General features: G+C 47.7%; 1 protein-coding gene across 1 annotated transcript; it reads right to left on the bottom strand.

Annotated features, from left to right (window-relative positions):
* Positions 1-516: 516 nt before the first annotated feature.
* Positions 517-23,033, bottom strand: HHLA1 (HHLA1 neighbor of OC90). The gene is made up of 17 exons (XM_037049018.1): positions 22,955-23,033; positions 21,850-21,909; positions 20,322-20,324; positions 19,848-19,901; positions 18,049-18,129; positions 17,478-17,561; positions 17,294-17,377; positions 15,731-15,814; positions 14,049-14,105; positions 13,854-13,946; positions 12,957-13,196; positions 9,325-9,555; positions 7,438-7,506; positions 7,044-7,118; positions 5,007-5,163; positions 2,499-2,581; positions 517-737 (listed from the first exon to the last, which is right to left on the bottom strand). The coding sequence occupies exons 1-17, from the start codon at positions 23,031-23,033 to the stop codon at positions 694-696; spliced, it is 1,578 nt and encodes a 525-aa protein (XP_036904913.1). The 3' UTR covers positions 517-693.
* Positions 23,034-23,666: the final 633 nt, after the last annotated feature.

Here is a 23,666-nt window from a genome sequence, read left to right on the forward strand (position 1 = left end):
GTGAGCCCTGTTTGTGCATCGTTGAAGCCGAGGGTACTGATGGGGACCCCCAATCACAGATGAGGAATCAAGGTGAGACATCAGCATAAACAGCTCTCTCCACCTCCTCCTGAGGGAAGGTTTCCACCACCACCAACTCTGGGGTTTGGAAGGTCGTCTGGGTGCCATGGTACTGCAGGTCTGATTAGTGGTACATAGCCAAGTCTGAATTGGTTGTGTAGAGAAACCCCACGTAAATCTCTCCAGGGTACAGGCTCGGTTTCCTCATTTAGTTTTTGTTGTCTTCCTCAGGTCCCAGGTTCAACTCACACCCTGCACTGTGTCAGCCCAGGGCCCAGACTGGCTTGTTTGTGCCCGTGTGTCCCCTTCTGTTGTGTCTCGAGTCTCAGAATTGCTGCAAGCATCACGGGAGTTTCTTGAGCACAGGTATTAGGTTTCTATGACCTCGGGCAGGCAGGAGAGTTGGCATGACTCGTACCTGTGAGTCTTTTAACATGTGGCCGTTCACCTTCACTCTCTTCCACAGATTCACAGGAGAGAAAGAAACGCTACTTCCAAAAAGAACTGCTTTCAATGAGCTGATAATCTAGCTGAAGCTTGGTGGATTCTGCAAGTGCAGCCAACTTGAGCTGGGGCCAGGGTGAAGCGATGCTGCCCAATTTATTGTTAGGTCTCATTGTGTTTATCAAGGCCTCACACAGACTTGCAGATATTCTCAAGGCATCTTTGTTTTAAGGCTGAAAAAAAGAAGAAGAGGGAGCTCAAGTACTGAGAAGGAAGTACCACCAAAGCATTATTAGTTCGGACCGCACCAGGCTCTTTCGGAGGGCAGGTATGGGCAGTCCTCGGAACAGGGAGCACCCCAGGCCCTGTTCCTTCCACTTGCACGGTGAGGAAGAACTGGTGCAGGATCCCCCTCGCCAGGTAGCGGCAGAGTCAAGTCGAAAGCAGCCTTCGTTTTTCCATGCTCTGTTCAGTGCTGTTTTCTAATACCCAGCTGTACCTGCATCATCTCCCCAGTTCACAAAAAACCAATCTAAACTCATTACAGTGTCATTCAGTAAATGTACTATGTTGTTTGTGTGGTGATTTTAATGTGAGAAGAATAAAAGAAGAGCTACTGAATCATGAGTAGTTGGCAAGATTTCTCAGTCCTTCTACCTATACCAGGCAAAGGGAGTTCTCTGACTGCTGAACATCCTATGCCCCACCCCCAAGGCCTGGCTTCTGTGTTGCAAGAAAAAAAGAAGGATGATGGTAGGAAGAGAAGACAGGAGAAGTGAGAGGGTAGATCTGCATGAGAAATAAGGGAACGAGTCCCTGGCTGGGTAGCAGCTCAGTTGCTTAAATTGTTGTCCCCAAATGCCAAGGTTGCAGGTTCGATCCCTGGTCACAACACATGCAAGAATCAACCAATGAAGGCGTAAATGATTGGAACAAGTTGATGTTTCTCTCCCTCCCTCTCTCTCTAGTCAATTAATTAAAATATTTTTAAATGAAATAAGGGAATGTGTTTCAGAGGAAAGAAAGTATGAGGCAAAAAGAAATGAAAATAAACCGAGGATGCATCTGGACACCAAGGAGGGAACCAGGAAGCTCGATTTTAGGAGAGTTATTGAGTGGTAAGTTGGGAAACGAAGCTCAGATAAAGGCTCTGGGGTGGTAGCTGTGGGAGGTAAGAAATCACGGGCAGCAAAAGAATAAGAAGAGGAGTCTCTAGGAAGTGTTGTCATGGCGTTCATTTGTTGTTCCGTAAGGGCCACAGGGAAGGAGCTGGTAGCTGAACTGTTTGTTTGTGTGAAACGTGGCCAGGTCTGGGCCATGTGAGTGAGCACCTGGCTTATACCTGGGTTACAGTGAGGAGTCATTCTTCAGAGCTCAAAACTGTACCATGGTTTTAGAAGGGCTGAGTCCCTTGACCAGAGAGGCTGGGTGGATGGCACAATGAAATGGCCACGTGTTAGTTTTAGGCCCCGATAGACTACGTCAGCCCCTGTGTCTGGAGGAGGGGGAGGAAAACAAGCCAGCGCTGGGCATCTCCGAGGGCACATGGGCTTTGATGCCATGGGGACGAGTGGAGAGGGACCACAGACCCCACTTCCAGCAACTCACGCTGCCTCTGTTGCTTGAATTACTTGTCCACACTAGCTTTGGTCAGGAATTGGAGCATCTCTGTGGGCATCATCTTCCATTTGATTCTCTGTTGCTTATTTGTGTTTCTAGCTCAGGTGAGACTCAGGAAGGACAAAGTCACACATGGAAAATGACAGTGCTAGTTCTGTCTGCCTCCTGCTTTCATTTTTTAAACACCTTGTTGCTAACATCGAACTGTTAGGCGAAGGGGACTCTGTGATACCCTAGGCTCTTTTCGTCTAGATTCATGATGACTGGACGAGCATTGGACCCTGACTCAGGCATAAAAGTCCCTCGGAGTTCTGCACCCTTTTCACAGACGCATTTTCCTGCCGAGTCCCAACATAGCCACTCTGCGTACTCACTGGGAGAGTGGGGCACCCTCTTCGCCTTCTGACAGATGTACGTGGCATTCTTCAGAAACCAGGCGTAGGAGTCAAGACAGAACCTGAAACGTTAAAGCAGAGGAGAGAGCCATCACTACTCTCTGTTGCTGTTGGAAGACAAGAGGAAATTTAAAAAGTCACACTGGACAATTCTTCACAGCAAAGACCCCCCTCCATCTTTACAGGGTGTGGGAGGGGAGGTGCAGAATGAGCAGGAAAAAGCGTACACTTCAGAGTCACAGAGGCTTCTTTTTCGTCCTCTCATCACTGCTCACGAGGGTGCGTAACTTGGGCTGATTTCCTGATTCTCTGGGCCTCAGCTTCTTCATCTCTAAAGGAAAGGCAGTAACAGGACCTACACTTTGGAGGATTAAACGAGAGAACTTTTGCAAAATTCCTGAACAGAGCCAGGCTTGTGATAGGTGCTCAGTAAATGATGATGTCCATTTATTTTTGTGTGTGTGAGATGGAGAGAGCGTACAGGGCATGACGGTTAAAGATGCAGCGAAATATTCTGCAAAATAACATCCTGCCCTTGGCTGGTGCCCGCACAACCGCTTCAAAGGGCCATGGGAAGACGGCACCAATTATATCGACAGGAGGAAGGGCTTGCAGGGCCGGCCACATGGCCCGCTCACTGTGGACTCGGAATCCACTTCCCTCTCAATCCCTCACCTGAAATGGGAGGAGGGTGAGCCCAACCTTCCCCAATTTCTCTTCCCTCTGCATCATGCTGTGATTCTAGCTCACTCTGGGGAGCACTAACCACGCAAGCAAGTCAGCTGTACAGATTCCCCAGGTCTATCACCCTCAGTTTAACACTGAGGCTCAGAGGTAAGTGGGTTTGCCCAAGGACACATTGCTTTCCAGGGGGCGAGCTGGATTTTAACCCAGGGAGCCGCTCCACGCTGGAGTGCACTCCTGTTCTGTAACTGGGCAGTAAAGACCCAAGTGGGTCAGGACCCAGCTAGGAAAAAACAGAACCCAAGTGGTTCTAGAGAGGGAATTTAACACTGGGAATTAGTTATAAAGGGGTTAGAAGGATGCTAAAAAGGTTAGAAAAAACTGAAATGGCAATATTGTTTAGTGTAGAAGTAACGGGGGAGAAAATCCTTGGCCTCTTCCCTCTGCTGTCCTCCCATCTCCTGCCAGGATCTCCCACCGAATGAACTTGCAGGGGCGGGCTGCAAAGGTTTCCTGGGACAGGTGGAATGCACCAGTCAGCATGCCTGCCCCTCCACCGCCTTGAGGAGCAGACTGGAGAAAACGCAGAGTGGACCTGAGAGTCAAGTGTATGATGACCATCGCCAGGGCTAGTTTGGAGGTGAGTGTGTGACCTGGGACTCTCAACAGGACATCTCAGACCTTTGACATATCAAGCATGGTCGACCGCTAACATGGCCGCTGGGTATTTGTCTACTACATTTCTAGGATGCTGGAGGTGGGGTTCAAACTCGGCTACGAGAGTGGATAAGGGTGCAAGACGCCAACAACCACACGCGTATCTTCATCAATCAGCAACTGCTGCGTGCAGCCTCCCAGGCGACCGTGCAGGAACGATGAACAGGTGATTCCATTTCAGCTCGCCCTCACACCAATCTGGCAATGTGGCAAGAATGCCGCTACCCTTCTACATGAACGGAATGCCTCCACCTTGCTTGCTAACACCCTTGGGTCTGTGGATCTTGCTTATTTCCCTTTTTGGGTGGAGGAAACAGCCACAGTCATTAAGGGACCCAAGACCCAGACCAGAAAGCAGGGATGGAGAAAAGCTGCAAACCTGAACTTGAGGCTTAGAGCCAGTGGTGAATGGAGACTGGAAAAGCTGAAGGATAAAATGGGTAGACTTTGACAATAACATTGAAGATCTGAGAGACTGGCCTTATACCATGGGGCAGGACCCTCGATCCATGTTGTTCAGTTCTGAGTTTATAGCCAAGAATAAGGATGTGTGACATGAGTAAGGATCCGGAAGACAGACTCACGTACCAGCATTCCAGAGCAGGAAAGTGCCCACGCCCAGACCTTCCTAATAGAAGATGAGGTCTGCCTTTTCATTTCCTTCTTATCAACCTTCTCATATGGCCTGAAAATGACTGCCAGGGGTTATGAAAGAGCTGCCATCTAGATGGACACATCCTCTGATTGTTACCTTCCCGCCAGTTGCACCAGGCTCTGGGCATTTGGGTTGAAGAGCCACTCAGAGTCCTCTGTTACCATTCCACCAGATGGGACACAGTGACCCCACCATACTTGCTGTGTCAGGCTCTGCTCTTGGTTCTGGGGACCCAGAGTGAATGAGGTTCCATCCTGGCTCTCCAGAAGGTGACGGTCTAGTGAAGAAATCGGCAGAGAGTCTTATTCCCTGAGGGACCCCTGTCACCTGTCTGTGGATTAGGTAAGGCCTGGCTACCTCTGGCCTACAGAGAAGCCATGCAGAAGAGGACGCATGTAAATACCAGGAAAGCAACCTGGAGCCCAGCTTACCTCATGGCCTGCATCCTGGGGTCCCTCCTCTGGCTCACGCAGAGGCATTGCTGGAAAAATCGGCACAGCTCCATCAGGCAAGGGTTGAGCTTCTGGATGGTCAGGGTGACAGGGACAGTTGTCACGGCCCCCTCTCTGAGGAGCTGCCGAGGACACCCTAGAAGACACAGTCACAGTCCTAGACCCCTCAAATCAACACAAACGCAACAGCCATCTTCCCTTTAATTGATACTATGCTAAGTGAATAGAGTCTTGCCCCTGATCTCAGGTGGCTCTGAGACAGGCAGGTAGACATGGTGTTGCTTCGCTGCTGCCCAGTAAAGCTGCAGGTCTGAGAGACAGGTGGGAGGAAACGTGGGGATCCAGCTCCTGGAGGAAACCAGAGACAGTTTCACCGAGGAGTAAATATTAACAAGGATCTTGAATATTGAATGGGCTTTGGGTTTAGATAGAGCTGGGCTCAAAACTGAGTCACTTTTAATATGTAGGACTCACTCAAATTGCTTAATGAAGATCACATTATCTATTGTGAAGAATCATTGCACAGAAAACATAAAAATAGGCATAACTCAGTGCCTGGCACACAGTTTTGGAGCCCAATAAATATTTATTGAGTGAAAGAATGCGTGAATGCTAAAAATTTTGTGGCATACTGTGTTTGTGAATGGGCAGAACATTTACTGAAAGATGCCAGAACTCCTTATTTTATATTTATATTTCCCATTAGATGGATGGATGGAGCTGTATAAGTAAATATACACATATAGATATAGATTCAAATAAAGATATACTCATATAGGTACAGGTAAGTTTAGGGTTGGGGTTAGGAAGGCAGGGTTCTTTGGAAAAGACAGTAATGCTGGGAAAAATTGAAGGCAGCTGGAAAAGAGGATGACCAAATAGGAGCTGGCCCGACTCCATCAGCATGCGTCTGCAGGAGTGGAGTAGGCCACCAGGGCAGGATGCGTGGCCATCGCTCATTCACGGGGTTGCCAGGAGTCAGAGCCAACTCAACGGCACATAACAGCAAAGACACGGATCAGAAAACTCGTTTTCTCAAAGTCAGTCTGACGACCTCTGCCATCTGCACCGCGGCTGGGTTTCTTTAGAATCCCTGGGGGAAGGAAGGGCTATCATTTCGGACGGTAGCATAATCGTGTCTTTGTGTCTACAAGGCCCTCTCGCTGCAGCTGAGAGTGGGTGGAGGCAGATCTGTGGTGATATGAAAAGGGAGGCTGTGTGCAGGCTCCAGCGATTTAATAATGCCTGTTGACACACGACTGGATGGTCGGGGGACATTGGGGAAAGCAGGATAGAAAGGCATCCAGGCCTGGGAGGGGCCTGAGGGCCCATCCAGCTTTGAAGACCTCACTTCATGTCAGTTTCTCCCTTATGGAAACAGAAGGGAGGAGAGTGAGACATCTAAAAACTGGGAAAATGCAGCCCAAACTACAGAAATGGGGCACCCTGAGCCTCTGATGACCCAGATCCAGGCTTGGGAAAGCGATTCCTCTAGAATTTCAGGAACACATGCAAGGATGGGGAAGGCAGGGTGTCCTTTAAAATAGAAAAAAAATAAACTGCACCCAGAAAATGGGCATTGGGATTTGGAGTCATTCAGCACCCCTCCTTCTCCTTCTGCTAACAACACGCTCATGAGAAAAACAACTTTTATCCACAAAGCACACAACACATTCTCAACAGGCATTCACTTAATACAGGTTGACTGAATTAAATTACACGGAGCTCTTTAGTTCCAAATCACTTCCACCCACATTATCTCACTTCAGACAAAACCCTGTGGGGGAAAAAGGACACGTTCAGTGCCCATGCAATTGGTATTCTTGCTCTACAGCCCATGGCACTGAATTCTGGAAGCTGGGTGCTGGGAGCCACCTTACCAGTAAATGGGAGACCTAGGATTTGAGTCCCAGCAGTCAGACTCTGAGTTAATCAAACAAACCTATTTTTATTATACTGCGCAATCTCGTCCAAAACAAACAAAAGCAACAGGAGTGACAGGGTGCTGGTACGTACTTGAAACTTGAACTTGGTGGAGTCCAAGGACCAGGGCTGGCTCTTCTCCAAGGGTAAATGGCCACAGGAAATCACCTGCAATGAGCAAGAATGACCTCAGAAAATCCAAATGAAATGGCCTTAGGTTATACATACAAGCAGAGAGTCATAGCACCTTAAGGGTAAAGCATTTTTGCAACCTATAGGAAAATTGTGGCCAAGAGAGAGGAAGTGATTTATCCAAGACCAGAGGGCAACGTAACAGACAGCAAGGCTCACTTCTCCTGCTAGAACCAGTAAAGTACAATCACCAGCTTAGTCTGCCTTCTGGCACCCCCAGCCCACTGCACCCCTGCCCCACAGCTGTGTCTCCTGATTGTGGTGTTGTGTTGCTTTTTCCAGCGTATATTCTTACCTGTCTCTGGGTACCTGGGGGCCGGGGCCTTGGTCGGACTTGAAGTCTGTGTGCCAGGGGTGAATGTTCCTGGAAGGAGACGAGACAGAGGTAAGCCTGCACTTCTCAGGGTGCCTGATGGGGAGCAGAGGCCCCAGGCCATAGTCCTGCCCTGTGCATCCCATGTTGGTTATCAAGCTGGGTTCCAGGCAGAGCACTGAGGATGCAGAATTAAGTGAGAAACAGGTCCCACAGGGGAGGCAAGTCCCAGCAGTAACTGCAACCAAGTGTGCTAGTGCCACAGGAGATCCACTAATGCCGGGCACTGCTGGGTGTGTCCCGGTGCCGCCCAAGCAGGGTCCAAGCACCAGTGTTTCCGGGCAAAGGGAAGGTGACACGCTTTTCATTCACCTGAGTCTTGGGTACACACGCACTCCATCCCCACCCTATAAGTGGCCTGCACTCTTCATGGTGGAGCAAGGGCTCATCCTTTCTGTCACAAAGTCCTGGTTTAACAGCCACAGGGCCATGACCCTTGCTGTCAAGATTCTGGCCTTTGGATAAACCAGCCAAGCAGCCTCCTTACAGGAAGCGGCACCTGAAGAAGAACCTCCTCTGTTTCAAAGATGACAAAACCAAGACTCAGAGAGATGGAGAGAACTTCATCAGGACACAGAGCCTCAGCCGAGTGAGGCCTTCAACACGCTGTGTCAGAAATACAGACCAGCGCTCGTAGGCTGTGCTGGCTGCTGCCACCCAGCTGGCCGGGCCCAAGCATGTTAGTCCTTCTTTGTCCCCATGCAGTTGTGTCATTCACCAATGAAGGCCATCACATTTGTTTTTCCAGGTCTGTTTGTGTAATCGACTTTATTAGCATAAAGCCCAGGCTTTGTGTTTATGCCCATAAAAATTCATCTACTCCTTCCCCTCCGTTTCTTAAGAAATTTCAGAAATTCAAAAACTCTTAAAGAGAGCCTACTGTGTTTCAGGGGAACTGGAGATGAAGGACACAGGTCCTTGAGGAGAGTGTTGTCCACAGGGGAGAGGGCTCAAGTTCAGGGACATTGACAGCCCAGGAATGATAACTGGTACTGTCTATTGACTGGGGAGCAGTGTGGCAGGAGGCCCTCTGGCTGCAGGATCAGAGGAAGTGATTTTTAAAATAAAAAAAACATTTTTGTATAATTATAGGGTTAGAAAGTATGGAAAATTCATAGCTTTGGAGTGAAGAAAAGTAAAAATCTTATCTACTTCCCAGATAGAGTCCAGGTTAATATATTCTGAATTTCTTTTCAGCCTATTTGGTTTTGTGTTCTATTATCTCTGTATTTTTATTACACACACATGCACACACACATAAATACATATACATATTAGAGTTGGAATCACACTTGATAATTTTTAAGTGCCTTTAAGAGCCCAACCCTTCCCCATATTACATATTACATATTATATATTACATACTATTACTCTAATTATATTTACATATGTAATTGATGTATATGCTGTATTATACTGCATGTACATGACGTATATATCATAATAGAATAACTTTAATGTATAGTAATACTATGCCAGAAAAGCAGTTGAATTATCTGAAGAGAGCAATGCTAGCTTCTTGTGGTCTCTTGGTTAATGGACGGTGAAAAGGGGAGGGGGAGAAAAAACTGGCAAGAGGGCGCATAAAAGAGGTGGGGTGAGAAATTCCTGTGAGGTGGGAGTTTTCCTTCCTTCCCTCAAAGGTGGGAAGGAAGAGATGTGGTAAAGAAAAGGAGAAGAGAGCATTTGCGCTGTAATTTGTAATTGTGTTATGTGTATTATAGTTCAAAAATTTAGAAAAGGTTTTTAAAAACAGAGGCTAAATGTAGTTTAGAAGCGGGGGACTTGGGAAAGAACATCCTCTCTTACCTGAGGTTGGGCTGGCCTGGGACAGGCTGCCCTGCGTCCTAGCAGGAGGCCCAGGAAGGCTCCCTAAGGTCCCGGTCTGCGCACTCTGCTGGGCCTCTGCAGGCGACACTGCTCCGGAGGGAAGCGGTTTCCAGGGAGGCCCTCCAGGTGCTTCCTCATGGGTGGTCTGAGCCCAGGGCACAGGCAGTCTGGAAGCCCAGGCCTGCCTGTTGGCTGTCACCCTCCTGGTAGCTGCACAAGCGACAGTAACAGGGCATTTATATGCTTCACCACTTAGATTCGGATATAAAATTGATAAGGCACCGGAATGTAACTATAGGGTCAAATGCAATGTGCATGTTTAATACAAACAATCTAGGGACTTAAATGCTACCAAGAACTGGTATAAAGGGACCAAACTAAACAATATTTTCCTAACTACCAACTTTAAAATAATTCTCCAAATCCCTGGGACACCTAAGCGATCAGCTGGGGTGTGTATTTTGGGGAGAGTGGGCTTTTGCGATGTGACTTCCAATCCTGTGGCGCAGTGGAAAGGTTACGGGGTTTGAGGTGAGAGACCTGGGGGGTAAATCCTGCTCCTACTTCTTCCACATTGTAAACTTTGGCACAAGTTACTGAACTCTTTCTGGTTTTTTCATTGAAATGGAGATGATGATAATAATACCCTGCAGTATTGCAGGACCGTTATTAAGACAACTCCTCCTTCGTTGGTCTTTTAAAGCACAGCTGGAGTCTCCCTTCTTCATTCCCATGGTGAGAATTAAAATTCATTTTTTCGAGTTTTGCAAATCCAATCCCCTTGGAAATTTTAAACCTCTAAGTTAAGTTGAGAACAGTTGCCATCGTCGAAATATTCGGATATCTTTTCCAGAAAATGCTGTACTGTTTCATTGATTTACATATTCTTTTATACTTTCATTAAAGTTCTGTAGTTGTTTTTGTTTTTTTTTGTTTTTGTTTTTTTTACATAAAACCAGCACTTCTGTCAGGAATCTCGCTGGGCATTCTGTCTCTTCTCTTGCCGTTTAGCAATCACGTCTTGCTTATCCCGTAAAGCTTTCTAATCGCGTGTGTCTGGATGCTGGCTATTGTACGAAGGACATTTCTATGTAATGAAGTTGAATCCTTCTCCTTATTCTTGGGTCCCTGTTGCCTCTTCTTTTTTCCCCATTGGAAACCTTATTGTATTTCCCCCTTTATTAGTCCAGCCCCCTGTAGCTGCCTCTCGCGAGAGGCAGCTACTCTCGCGAGAGTACCTGGCCAGCAAACTCCCTCTCGCGAGAGTAGCTGCTTGTCACCACGGGTCTCGCTCAGAAGCAGCCTCTGGCCGTAATGGCTGCATGTTGTGTTGTTGTCTGGACCAGTAAGTGCCTGTCCTGTTATCGTCCAGTTGTGTATCTGCATGTCATCAGATTTAGGGGATTCTAATGTAATAAGTGTGCGCGTGCATGTGTTTTAATTTGTTATTGAATTTATTTAGGTTACATTGGTCAATAAGATACAGGTTTCAGGTGTACAATTCTGTAATATATCTTCCACATATCGACCACCCCAAGTCAAGGCTCTTTTCATCACTATTTATGCCCCCTTTACGCTCTCCTACCTCCCCAAATCCCCTTTCCCCTGGTAATCACCGTGCTAGTCTGTGTCTATGAAGATTTTCTGTTTTATTTTATTTTATTTTTTTGGTTAATCCCTTCACCTTTTTCACCCAGCCCCTCTCTCCGCTCCCCTTTGACAACTGTCAGCTGTCAGTCTGTTTTCTGTAAGTATGAGCCTCTGTTTTGTTAGTTTATTCTGTTCGTTAGGTTCCACATAAAAGCGAAATCACACGACACCTGCCTGTCTGCCTCTGGCTGGCTCACTCCGCCCAGCATAACACTCTGTTGGTCCATCCACGCCTCTGCAAAAGACTTCTTTCTTTTTATAGCTGTGTAGTATTCCACTGTGTAAACGCACCACAGCTTTGTACCCACTCATCCACCGAGGGGCACTGGGGCCGCTTCCAGATCTTCATTATAAATAATGCTGCAGTGAACGTGGGGTGCTTTTGCTGTTTTGAATTGGTGTTTCAGGTTTCTTCCAATAAACTCTCAGAAGTGGAGTTGCTGGGTCGCGAGGCAGTTCTATTTTTAACTTTCTGAGATACCTTCATACTGTTTTCCACAGTGGCTGCGCCAGTCTGCATTCCCACCAATAGAGAAGAAGGGTTCCCCTTTCCCCACATTCTCGCCAGCACTTGTTTGTTGATTTATTAGTGATGGCCTTTCTGACAGGTGTGAGGTGGTATCTCGCTGTGGTTTTAATTGGCAATTCTCTGATGATCAGTGATGTTGAGCATCTTTCCATATATCTATTGGCCATTTGTATTGTCCTCTTTGGAGAAGTATCTGTTCAAGTGCTTTGCTCATTTTTTAATTGGATTGTCTGTTTTGTTTTTTTGGTGTTGTGTTTTATAAATTCTTTGGATATTAACCTCTTATCAGATGTATCAGCAAGTGTGTTCTCCCATTCAGTGGTTTGTCTTTTCATTTTGTTGATGATTTCCTTTGCTGTGCAAAAATGTTATAGTTTGATGTAATCCCATTTGTTTATTTTTTCTTCTGTTTCTCTTGCCCCAGGAGATATATCAGAAAAAAATATTGCTGCAAGAAATGTCTGAGATTTTACTGCATATGTCTTCTTCTAGGCCTGCTGCCTAATTCTTATCAATTCTTACCTCCACAGGGAAGCCCCCTCTCTGGGCTCTCCAGGATAATAACTCTGTGTAGGCAGGATTATAACTACCTGTTTACTTGCCTATGTCTCTTTCCCTGGTCTCTGAGCTCAGGAAGGAAAGGGGACATGGACAGAGTTGTGTTGTTAACAGCTACCCTGGTGTCTGATATTAAATACATGTCTTGATAAGTGAATGAATGAGTGAATGAATTCTGATGATTCTGGTCCATGGCTGGGGCTCACTGAGACAGTCCTGACTCTTACCAAAAGAGCTAGCCCAATTGTATCTAATTTCCAAGTCAGTAAGCATGCCTTTTATGTCTTCAGTAAAAACACCACTGATCATGTCCTCAGAGATGGTGGGGAAGGAGGAACCTCCTGGCCCACCATGAGCGGTAGCTTTTCACGCTGGCATTGTCATGCACGTATTCTTGGCACCATTATCCAGCCAGCTACAAACTGACCTACCCCTGCCATGAACTGTTGAGTTCGTTTCACCCTTTCGTGTGAATGTCAGGAGAGACATTGCTGAATGCTTTGCTGAAACAAAAATACCCTTTTTCTACTACAATATAGTAAAGTATGTAAGATATTTTCATTGGAAGATGCTGGGTGAAGGGCCCTAGGAAACTCTCTGTACTGTACTTGCAACTTCTTGTGACTGTAAAACTATTTCAAAATTTAAAAAATGATACAAATGAATGTCAGAAGGATGTATGTCAATGACACTTGTCTTGGCTTGTCCTGTGGAACCATACTGGTTCGTGTTGATGTCTTATTTAAGGGAGACTGAAGAAGAAAGGTGTCAGTAAAGAGAGGGAAAGGGGAAGGATTTCACTTACTTGGGTGAGCCTAGAGGGAACAGGAGGGCAAAACGGGACAGGAGATGAAAGGGTGAGAAAGCCTCTTACCCAACCCCGGGAGGGTGGAAGAGATGCTGCCCAGCGTGGCCGTGGCCTTGGCGAGAAGTTCGGGCAGGCTGTCTGTGTTCACAGTCTGCTCTCCCTGTGAAGGACGCGTCGTCTCTGTCCTGGGAGAGGTTCTCAGAGCAGACCTGCTGGTGCTCTGGGCTATGTGTGGAGGGCTTGTCCGTGGTAGCATTTGCTGGCTAGTGGGTGTGAGGTTGGAAGCCACAGCTGTGCCCCTGGTAGCTGCACATTCAAGGAGACAGTCAATGACAGCTTGAAAGCATTCGTCACTTTGGATGTAAGGAAGTGTTGTGTCACTGGAAGCTCATCCCTCACACAGAAAATATTTAGAACACAGCGATTCAAGCCTTACTTGGACCAGCACCAATTGTCACCAAAAAGAGGGTTTCTCCTTGAATGACAAATCAATCCAAAATATCAGTCTCTGAAAAAGCCATGTAGAAGCACAGTGAACAGAATGCAGAGTTGTCAGGAAAAAAGTACAAGGCAATAGGGAGCAGAGAGGACTACGAAAAAACAGGAGAAAGGTGTCCGGCCTACTAGGGGGAATCAATGGGGGCAGTAGCTACTCAACACAAGTAGCTTGTTGCTGTGGCTGAGGAGAGGATCCAAAGTTCCCCGATCTTTTGCAAATATATATATATGTATATATATACATATATATACACATACATATATACATATATATATGTATATATATATGTGTATATGTGTATATACATATATATATATATATATTCAAACATTTTTTAAATGGCAGGATCCTCCAATTTTAACACAGCAGAGCTAAATAAAATACTTGCGGGCAGCCTCCAGCCTTCAGTTTGCTTGGAGCGACCCTGGCCTGGAGACTCCAGAGCAGGAGTTCAGGAGGTTCACGCTCACCTGGGACACCAGACAGGCTGCTGGTGAATGTGTAATTGACAACTGGAGACTCCTCTGCCACCTCCCAGAAGTCAGAAAGGTTCCTTCCTGCAAAAACCCCGCCCGCAGGTTCAGTCCTGGGCATGTGGGAGAGTGGGCGTGCTTAACTCTGAGCCCAGAGAGCTTGTCAAAGACTGGCGGGGGGCTCACCCGACTTTCCGGTCATCACGCAGACGAAGATGCAGTCGGATTCATTGGTCTGACTCACTGTAAGACAGGAGCGCACAGCCAGACTTAGCCCTGGGTCTGCAGCTGTGAAGGCTTTGGTCGAAATGAAAGTTAAGCTGGAAGTGCCTAGCTCAGGATGCTGTCAGGAAGTAAAGCTAACTTTTTACTTGGAAGTCAGCCTTGATCATCTGGGCACTCTGGGGGCTGGGCTGCAGTGTAATGCCATGGCTAAGGGCACAGATTCTGGGGTCAGCTTCCTCACTCACAACATCGGCCAGCCACCTCCCAGCTACGTGAGCAAGAGTGAACTACTTGACTTCTCTAGGACTCGGTTTACCCATCTTTAAAATGGTGAACATTTTAATCCTAAAGTCTTTTATTCACAATTTCCAAATTCCCAAATCTCTGTAAGGTGGAAGGCATTGTGTTATTTTGGTTACCAAAACTCATTTGGTGGCCAAAGCTGACTTGACAGGTGTGAAGTGATTTGTAGTCTCTATCCCACGCAGTGCAAAGGGCCAGTCCTTCTGCTAAATGAGTCCAGGTGTCCTTGATGGCGGCAGGCTGTCCTGGGTGCTGCCAGAGGTCAGGGAGGGTGCAGACACCCTACCAGACCTTCAAAAGTCTTAAAGCTTCTGAGTCCCCCATTGTATTTTTCCCTTTGGGACATGGACGTATGGTCACGTCCCTTGTCAGATGGCTGTGACGATCCAATAAGATGTGTGTGAAGCTCTATGTTCAATGTGGGACAGATAGAAAAGCTCAGTGACGAGTCATAATAATTACTGTTGTTGCTAAGTTGCTACTATTATTATATGAATTGCATAGTCACCAAGAGCATGAACTTCAGACCCAGATCGCCTGGGTTAGAGTTCTGTCTCGGCAGAATGATCTTGGGCAGGTTCCCCAATGTCTCTGTCCCAAAGAGACAGAGACAGTTTCCTCACTCGTCAAGTGAGGAGGAATTGGAGGTCAGTATGGCAGTGCCCTGGCAAGGGTGTAGTGAGGATCCAGAGAGGGAGTATGTGGTAAGCCCTTGGAAGACTCCCTGAAGCCAGATGATCTCTATTATCATTATTTCTCTCTGTCTCCCCTCCCCTAAAACAAGAGTTTCTCCATTGCAGAGCAAACTGTCCTTCTGGTGAAACCGAGTGTTGGGCTGTTAAATACATCTGTGCTTTGCAAAGTGGGTTCCCGGGGGAATGTCAGTTGCCTGCAGGTTATATGAGGTCACCTTATAAATGAGGAACGTCTCTCTAAGTTGTCCATCAGACATGGGCTTAGGCTCCGTATAGATCTAAATCTGAATTCTGAACAACCTTGAGCAAAGCAGCCGACCTCTCTGAACCTCAGTTATCTCATCTTTAAAATGGGAACACAGCTGACCCACAGACACTGACTTCTTGAGGCTGACTCAGTTTCCCCCAGCTTTGAGCCCTGGATTCTTCTTCTGGTTTGCACACCAGGAACAGCTCTGATGGGCAGATGGAACCTTCGGATACTGGTGGCTGAAACTGGGCACACTGATTGTCTAAAGAGAACTTACACACTGATGTTCCTGGCAGCCTGGCCTGTGGCAGGGTTGGGCTATTCCACTGGCTCTGATACCCTCCGTGACGGATGCCAGATCTCGTATTTGCCAAGGGTTTTTGAGATAGACGCACCTGAGAGGATGGAGGTCGACTTAAAAATCTCTGTCAGGTAGCTGGTCGAGTTTCCAATGAAGTCCACCAGCAGGGCCGTGAAATCTGTAGGACAGATTGAGGAGGTGTCCATTTCTGAGACTTGGTTTCAACTTCAGAGACTTGATGGGGAGAGGTGATCGTACTTGGATATTTCAGAGCAGTTTTACAAGTTGGATTCGGTTCAGCAATTTGAGGAATATTAACAATCATAGACAGAAATACCACTAATTATTTTTTAAAAACTCTTAATTTCAGGCAGGCAGAACACTTTGGGATCCACCATTTTAATCCCCTCTCTCCTCCATTGCCCTGTTTCCCCAGACCCCTCTCTGCTAACCCCAAAGAGCTGTGTAGGGCCCATTGTTGCCTAGTGGCTTTTCCGACATGTGCCCTCACCCCTCGTCCCCCTACACACTTGTATGTGATCTGCAACGCCCTTCCAGTCTCACGCGTCAATTCCTAGCTCATTTCCCGTGACCATCTGCTCTGGCCTGCGGCAGCACACGGGCCTCTCCAGTTCTCACTCTGCTGCCTGGGATTTTGCCTGAAACGCTCTGTCCCCAGGTATCACAGGGCTGTCTCCCCACTTCCCACAGGTCACCCCTGAATCGTCATCTCATTAGAGAAGACTTCCCTGACCACACGCAGCAGCCCTGCCACTACCATGTCCCTGCTCACCATGTCCCTGTTTTATTGTCCTCACGGCCACACTATCAGCCAACGTACGGTGTGTTTGCACTTTAGTCCTCTACTTTCTGTCCCTCCTATGGAACCTAAGTTCCGTGGGAGCAGGGGGTGCCCTCTTTGCTCAGTGTGGCACCCCCACCCCCCAGAAGAGTGTCTCGAGCTCAATAAAGAATCATGGAATGAAGGAATTAGTGGCAAGAGAGTAGTTTTCAGTCTATTTTTAAGGCTTGTCTAAACATAAGGACCATGTAATACTTCCAACTTTCAATTAGAAAACTAATACATGAATAACTCATTAAAACATCAGATAATACAAGACCCCCCCTACTCAGTACTTCTCCACTTCAGAACACGCACTCCCGCCCTCTTCTCAGGGTACTTGCCCGCCCACCTGGTGCCCACATATGTATGTGGGCACCCACCGATTTTTTCAGTGGTGACATTGTGTTCTGCACATTATTTTGTAACTCCTTTTTCTAATTAAGAATGTCATGGCAATTTTTCCATATGGAGGCCAAACCTGGCCACCCCCATTCACTTGTATCATCTCTGATTGTTTCCAGAGGTTTATACTGTGGACTGTTGGACCATTTTCCTAAGGACAGGTACTTAGCATGTTCTCGGATTTTGCTATTAAAATAATGCTGCACAGACATCATGTTCTTGCTGCTCTGTGCAGGCATAACTTTCTCTGGGGGAAGAAAACAAGAACTTTCTGGGACAAATTATTTAAGCATAATAGATATTTCTTCATTTCTGTATCATGCTCTAAGAAGAAAAAATTGGTTCAGACTTCTCTAGAAGAGCATAAGCAACGTCAGGAGAGCAGCGAGCTTCGTGGGCCATCCCTCCCACCTGACAGGTCATTGGTCCGATTGTTCACACAGTAGCAGTGCCGCGTGGGGAACTTGGCCGGGTCCACCGTCTTCAGGTGGGAAACTGGGAAGAGAAGCAGCCCACACAGCAGTCCTGGCACATGGCCTGTGCCCGCCCACCCACTGCCCACCACCCACCACCGTGGCCGCCCAGAGGCGCTTACTGTTGTAAATGGCCACAGAAACCTTGTGGAAGGCGAAGGAGCTGTAGGAAGTGATGCTCAGCAGGGAGAAGAATTTCTTGCTCTCTGCCAACGATATTGAAAGAAGGAAACAGGCAAATGCCTGCTCATAAGAACAAGTAAGTAGGAAATATATAAACAGATAAGAGAAATTAATAGTACAATGAACGCATAATAAAATAACTACCAAAAATGACAAAACCTGAAAATAATAAAATCAAATACAAGCAAATTAAAAAAATGCAGAAACACATGCCTTGGCCAGGCTCCCTGACCCCTCCTCCCCAGGCTCCAGCAGCTCTCTCTCAAGCCAGCTCTGCTCAGAAATGCCGGTGCCTGCGCCCTGCTTGGAGCACAGCTCGCTCTCAAAGTGCTGGCGAGCCCACTTCTTCACTCTGGGCGTGAGTCGGGCAGACAGCACAGTCTCCACTCTGACCATGGAGGTGCTGGGGTGTGGAGGCCTGGCATGTCTGACCCAGGTCCCAGAGGGTCTAGAAGTGAAGCTGGCCTGAGACCCGACTGGGCCCGGACTGTGCTTTGAAGAAAAGGTTACCTTTCAGAGCTCTGCTCAGCATCCCGTTCACCACCTGCGTCAGGTTGAGTGCCGACAGATCGACCGACCTTGCAGGCAGCTCTGGAAGAGAAAGGGCCCGGTTTCCAACATCTGGGCAGATAGATGTGCTTCCGCTTTGGATATTTTCTGAACTCCCCACCCTCCACCCTGTTGTCCCTCATGCTGGGCACCAGGAGTGGGAAGAGGAAAGGCAGCTCATGTCCTCAGCAGGGGACAGCCAGCAGAGTACACTGGGACAAGTTAGAGTAGAGAGGGGAAGTCTGGGTGCAGCGGAGGAATGCTTATTTGAGGGAATGCTTTGTCCCCGCCCCGGAGAGAGGCTGGGGGACATGCTTCTACACGTATACGGAAGCCCAAGGGAATGGCCCGGACTCTGGATTTGGAAATCGCCGCCTGTTTGACAGAGGTGCTCAGACCTTGCTAGGCACTGGCATCCCTGGAAAGATATATATTTTTTCAGACCACAAGCCGGTGCTTGGGTTCCATCCTCAGAGGTCTGTGTTGAATACATCTGGGATGTGACCCAGATATCAGGACTAAAACCAGTGGATCAGTCAATCAGTCACTCATTGGTAGTGTGCAGCTGGGTGGAGAGAGGCTGCTGGGTTAAAATCTGCCTTCTCCCAGCTCCTCCCTGAAGCTTTGGCGACAGCTTTTACTTAATGTTCACATAAGCACGTGGGTAAAGCAATGTGAAGGTTGGAGAGATGCCGTTGTCTCTCTTGGGGGTGGAGTGGGGTCCGGAGATGTGGGGGAATTCCCATGGAGCCCTGGGTGGGGTCGGGAACTCATTATCGTATCCAGAAAGCAACGCCCTTTCCTGCCTCCCCTCTCCTCTAAGACAAGACTCTGGGAAGAGAAAAGGCTTCAGGAGAGAAATGGGAGCCTCCCCCCATTCCTCAAGCCCCACATCACTGGAGGAGCCTGGGAGACCTCTACTGTGTGGTCCATAGGCCAGTGACCATGAGAATCGTGAGGGACCATGTGAAAAAGCAGAGTCCAAGTCCCTGCTGGAGATTCCAGTGTCCCTGGGCTGCCTGTGGCCTTGAAATGCACATCTTCACAAATAGGCCAGGTGACTCCAATCCAGGGGCTAATGCACCCCGCCCCTTCAGTAAGTTAGGAAACCAAGCTCGGAGAAGAAAAACAACTGGCCTAAATTTGCACAACTGAGGGGTAATGAAGGGGTCAGGACCCATTTCCTAGAGCTACAGAGCAGCAGCCTTTCTGAAATATCAGGCCACTTGCCCGCTCGGCAAAGTTCATGGTGTCGAAGAATAAAATGTCAAAGGAAATTCTTAAATGCCAAAGGCATTCTGCCGTTCTTCATTCATTCAACAAACACCCACCAAGAACCAAGTAGAGTCCTAGGTGCTGGCTGTACAGAGGTCAAGGAAAAGGACCAGGTCTCCTCCTCCGAGGGCTTCCTGTCTGTGGCTCGGGAAGGAGGAAGCAGAGTCCTGAGGACCTGCATGTGAGGAGCGTCGAACAGGGAAGCATGGAAGGCTGTGGCCGCCTCTACTGGGGCACCCCACCTGGTCAAAGGCTCCCATGGAAGGACGGGAAGTCGAGACCTGAAAGACTCACTGTTTGGACGAGAGGCTGTTTACTCCTACAGCATTTGTTACTATTATAATTGCAATGATTATTTTTCATGTTGCATTCCCATGGGGAATGTGCCTTATACCCATTTTATAGATGGACAAGCCAAGACCCAGAGGCTGAAAACATCTTCCCTAGTTACAGTGTCACCATCAGTGTTTAAGGCTGCCAGTTACCTGTTGCACCGAGGAAAGCGCCGGCCTTCTCCTTCTTAACTTCTTTATTTCCCGCTGAAATACAGGTTCTTGTGAATAAAACAACATCATGGAAGCACAGCCTCACACAACTTATGACATCCTGACAAGTCACCTTCTCCAGTAGTCCCTCTGAAGGGTGAGGAAATCGAGGCCCAGAAAAGGGAAGGGATGTTCCTAATTCCCACATCTGGCCAGTGGCTTGCTTCCCCCTCCCCAAACCCAGGGCAGTTCCCTTCTTTCTGCTTCTGTGAGTCTATTTTAGATCCCACATATAAGTGACGTCATGCAGTATTTGTCCTTCTGTGTCTTCCTTATTTCACTTAGCATAATGTCCTCCAGGACCACCCACACTGTTGCACATGGCTGGGTGGTCTTGTTAGGGCTGAATAGCTGGATACTATCCCACAGTGTGTAAATACCACACTTCCTCGATCCATTCAGCTGTGAGTGGACACACTCAGGTGGCCGCGCCCTGCTTTTCCAGCACCCTGTTGAGAGTCAAGCCCAATCAGTTTGGCCTTTCACAGATTACCAGGCTTTTGGGTTAAATATTGGAGCTTTGGGGTTAGAGGTAGGTGGGGGCCATGGATCCCCTCCTCTACAGTGTGGCTGTGGGGGTGCTGGCTACAACAGAAGGGAGTCTGAGACACGCATTTATGGACAAGCAGCAGGGCTGACGCTGCAAACAAGCTGTGCCCTGGGGTGGGAGTGTTCACTCTCCCCTCTCAGGGGCTCTGAGTGGCACTCCGCCTGCGCAGTCCAGGCTAGAGCAGCCACACTGAGGTCTCTGGGGGGGCACTGAGCACCCTTGCTAGTGCCCTGGCCAGAGTCCTCCGTGCAGGTGAGGGACTAGGGTCGTCTGGGTTCAGGATCCCCGGGCTACTGGGAGGCTAGAGGCTACTGGGCCTGCAGTGTGGCTGTGCCCGTCGAGCTAGATGACGGGCTGTGTGCCATCTTCCTCATTGGGAGCTTTTCTTAAACACCATTTTTTTCCCAGAAAAAATTGTTTCCACCACTCCATTTTTATAATTACAAACCTGTGGGCAGATTTTGATAATAAAATTTGAAGTGTAAATTAAACAGCCCTGAAGCAGGTATTTTTGAACAGGATGCTATACAGAAGCATTTTTCAAATAAATTTCCAGACAGAGCACCTAAAATTATTCTCTTTTTGGGTAAAAAGACCACCATTGTAGTATCTTTAAAATAGAAGGTATTGGCACTTTCCGTACTTATTCACGCTTCGTGTTTGTATTGCCTTTCATCCTTTGCTCCCCTGTAGAGCAGAATTGTTAGCATTTAAAGAGGAGAAAATTGGAGGCTCAAGCAGAGAAAATATTTATTGAAAATTACTCTCCGTAGGCACAAGAAATCAGTGTAACTGGTGTCCTATGGGGCAGGGCAGTGGTGGGCTGGGAGCCATTTTAACTTCATACGCTTTGTGCCAGTTGCACTGTGGACCACGTAAATGTATGAATTAAAAATAAATAAAAGTTTTAAAGTACAGAGTAATTCCGTCTCACGTCCCAAAAGCAAAAGCATGCAAAAAAATGATTCTGCGTGTTTAGCGAAAAGCTGGGAGCAGAAGCCCTGCCCCTGAATCCTCAGTGTCCTTTACATTGGAACGCGTTCCTGCCTTGCTGCCCGCCCATTCCAGACCAATCGAAAAAGTGGGGGGGGGGGGGCAAAGAAAGATGAAATTGTTACAAAGGTGATGATGGCATATAACAATACCTCCCATTATGAACTCTTCCATTGCTGATAGAATGTCAAGGTCTTTGTGGATAAAATAAGATCATGAAAATCCAGGAATTCCATGAACCCTAATGCAATGACCAACCCATAGAAACAGTAACTACGACTGTGAGAGCTTGAGACGTAGATACCATCCCCCTTCTACAGGTAAAGAAAGTGAGGCTCGGAGAAGCCAAGGAGTTCACCCAAGACAGTGTGAGCAGGGGAGGAACGCCTGCCCATTTACCTGTTGCAGGTAAGAAGGTCATCATGTTTTCCTTCTTGGCTTCTTCTTTAATAGCAGTCACTAAAATAAAGGAAGTTTTCACCAGAACAATTATAACCCAGACATGACCTTAGAAAGAACTAATCCAAAATACTCATGTTAAAGAGAGAAAATTAGGGAATGGTGAAGCACCTTGCTGAAAATCCCATACATAGTTTGTTCATTCGTCCAGTCATCCAATATGTATTGGCAACCTGTAATGGTACTAGCAACTGATAATGTAATTCAGCAGCTGGACTTGAGCAGGCACTGCGTGTGTTAGACACCAAGGCAGTACGGTGAGAAATGGACGTGGACTCCATCCTCACGGAGCTCATATTCTGCTCGGGAAGGCAGACATCAAGGAAATGAAGACCCGGGATACTATTACAAACAAGGCTAGATACTCTGAAGGGCACTTTGTGGGTGTATAACAGGGACCCTGCTCTAACCTCAGCGATCTGAAAGCTCTCCCCAGGAGGTGACGTTCAGCTGAGGTCTGTGGGTTGAACAGTATTTGAGTAGGTTAACTGGCTGAGGGGTTACTCAGCGTACAGCTAGCATGTGCCCAGGGTCTGGGATGGGCAAGAGTGTGACTTGAAGGAAGTGTGAGAGGCCCACAGTGACAGAACACAGAGAACGAGGCGGGGGGTGCTGTAGGAAGTGGCCATGGCCAGGTGGGCAGGGTCATGTAGAACACGTAAAGGGCTGAGGACACTATCCAAAAAGAAGTAGGAAGCCATTGGGTAATTTGGGAAGAGGGTAGAAATGAGGGAGGCACTGGAAGGTGACCTACTAAGATTTATGAAAAGATCGGGCAGGCTGGTGAGTGGAGGACAGATCATGGAGAAACAAGACGAGAAGCAGGAAAGTGAAGATGATGGTTTGGACAAGAATGGTAACAGTGGAGGTGAAGATGACTGTTGTGTAAGTGACACTCAACTGCAAAAAGTTCAGGGACAAAACCAGAATAATGGAGACGACTATTGCCATTTCGATCAAGCTCATTTAGGATTCTGACTTGAAATGTTAGCTGCTGCCAGCATTTATAAAGAACAGACACTTCTCAAACTCCGACCGGACCCACCTGTGTTCCAAAGGGACAGGACACACGCAAGGCCCACGCACAGCCTCACTGGAGCACCGTGAACCAGGAAGCCTGGCATGTTTGTGATGGTCTAGACCACCTGGAAACAAGCAAGCAAGCAGCTTGAAGAAACAGGGTAGATGACTATTCATGCAGATGCAGAGTATTCTTGAGAACACTGTATGGGGAGTCATTAGCAATCTGTTCTGAAAAGGTTCTGTGTCACTAGGATAGGTTGGGTCATGCAAAAGTAATGAATTAACCCCACCGTCTCCTGGCTTAATTCAACAGCAAAAGTTGATTTCTCGTTTATAGTCCACAGTTGCTGCATACTGGTGGGAAACCCTGCTCCATGCAGTGACTCAGGGACCCTGACTAAGGAAGCCTCCCCTGTCTCGTGTGTGGTCCTTCATCTGGTCCCTGCGGCCTCCTTAGTCGCTGATTTACCACGCAGCGGGAGGGAGAGAGCTGGAGGGCCACGTATCCCCTCTTAAATGCTCTGGCAGGGAGTGACATGCTCCCTTTGATTTACGGCCCGTGCCAGAATTACCGAGGCAGCCCCGCATACTGGCAGATCTGGGAACAAGAGGGAGGTGCGTCTGCCTGCTTGGGGAGAATCGGTGTCTCTCCCATGGTTTTTCTGGCTGGTTAGATGGGAAACACCCTTCGAGCAGCACGTCGCAGCTGCTTATAAATGGAAAAAAATTAATAA

Source organism: Sturnira hondurensis, unplaced genomic scaffold, assembly GCF_014824575.4.
Source record: "Sturnira hondurensis isolate 20B ecotype Veracruz unplaced genomic scaffold, ASM1482457v3 Scaffold0006413, whole genome shotgun sequence".
NCBI lineage: Eukaryota > Metazoa > Chordata > Mammalia > Chiroptera > Phyllostomidae > Sturnira > Sturnira hondurensis.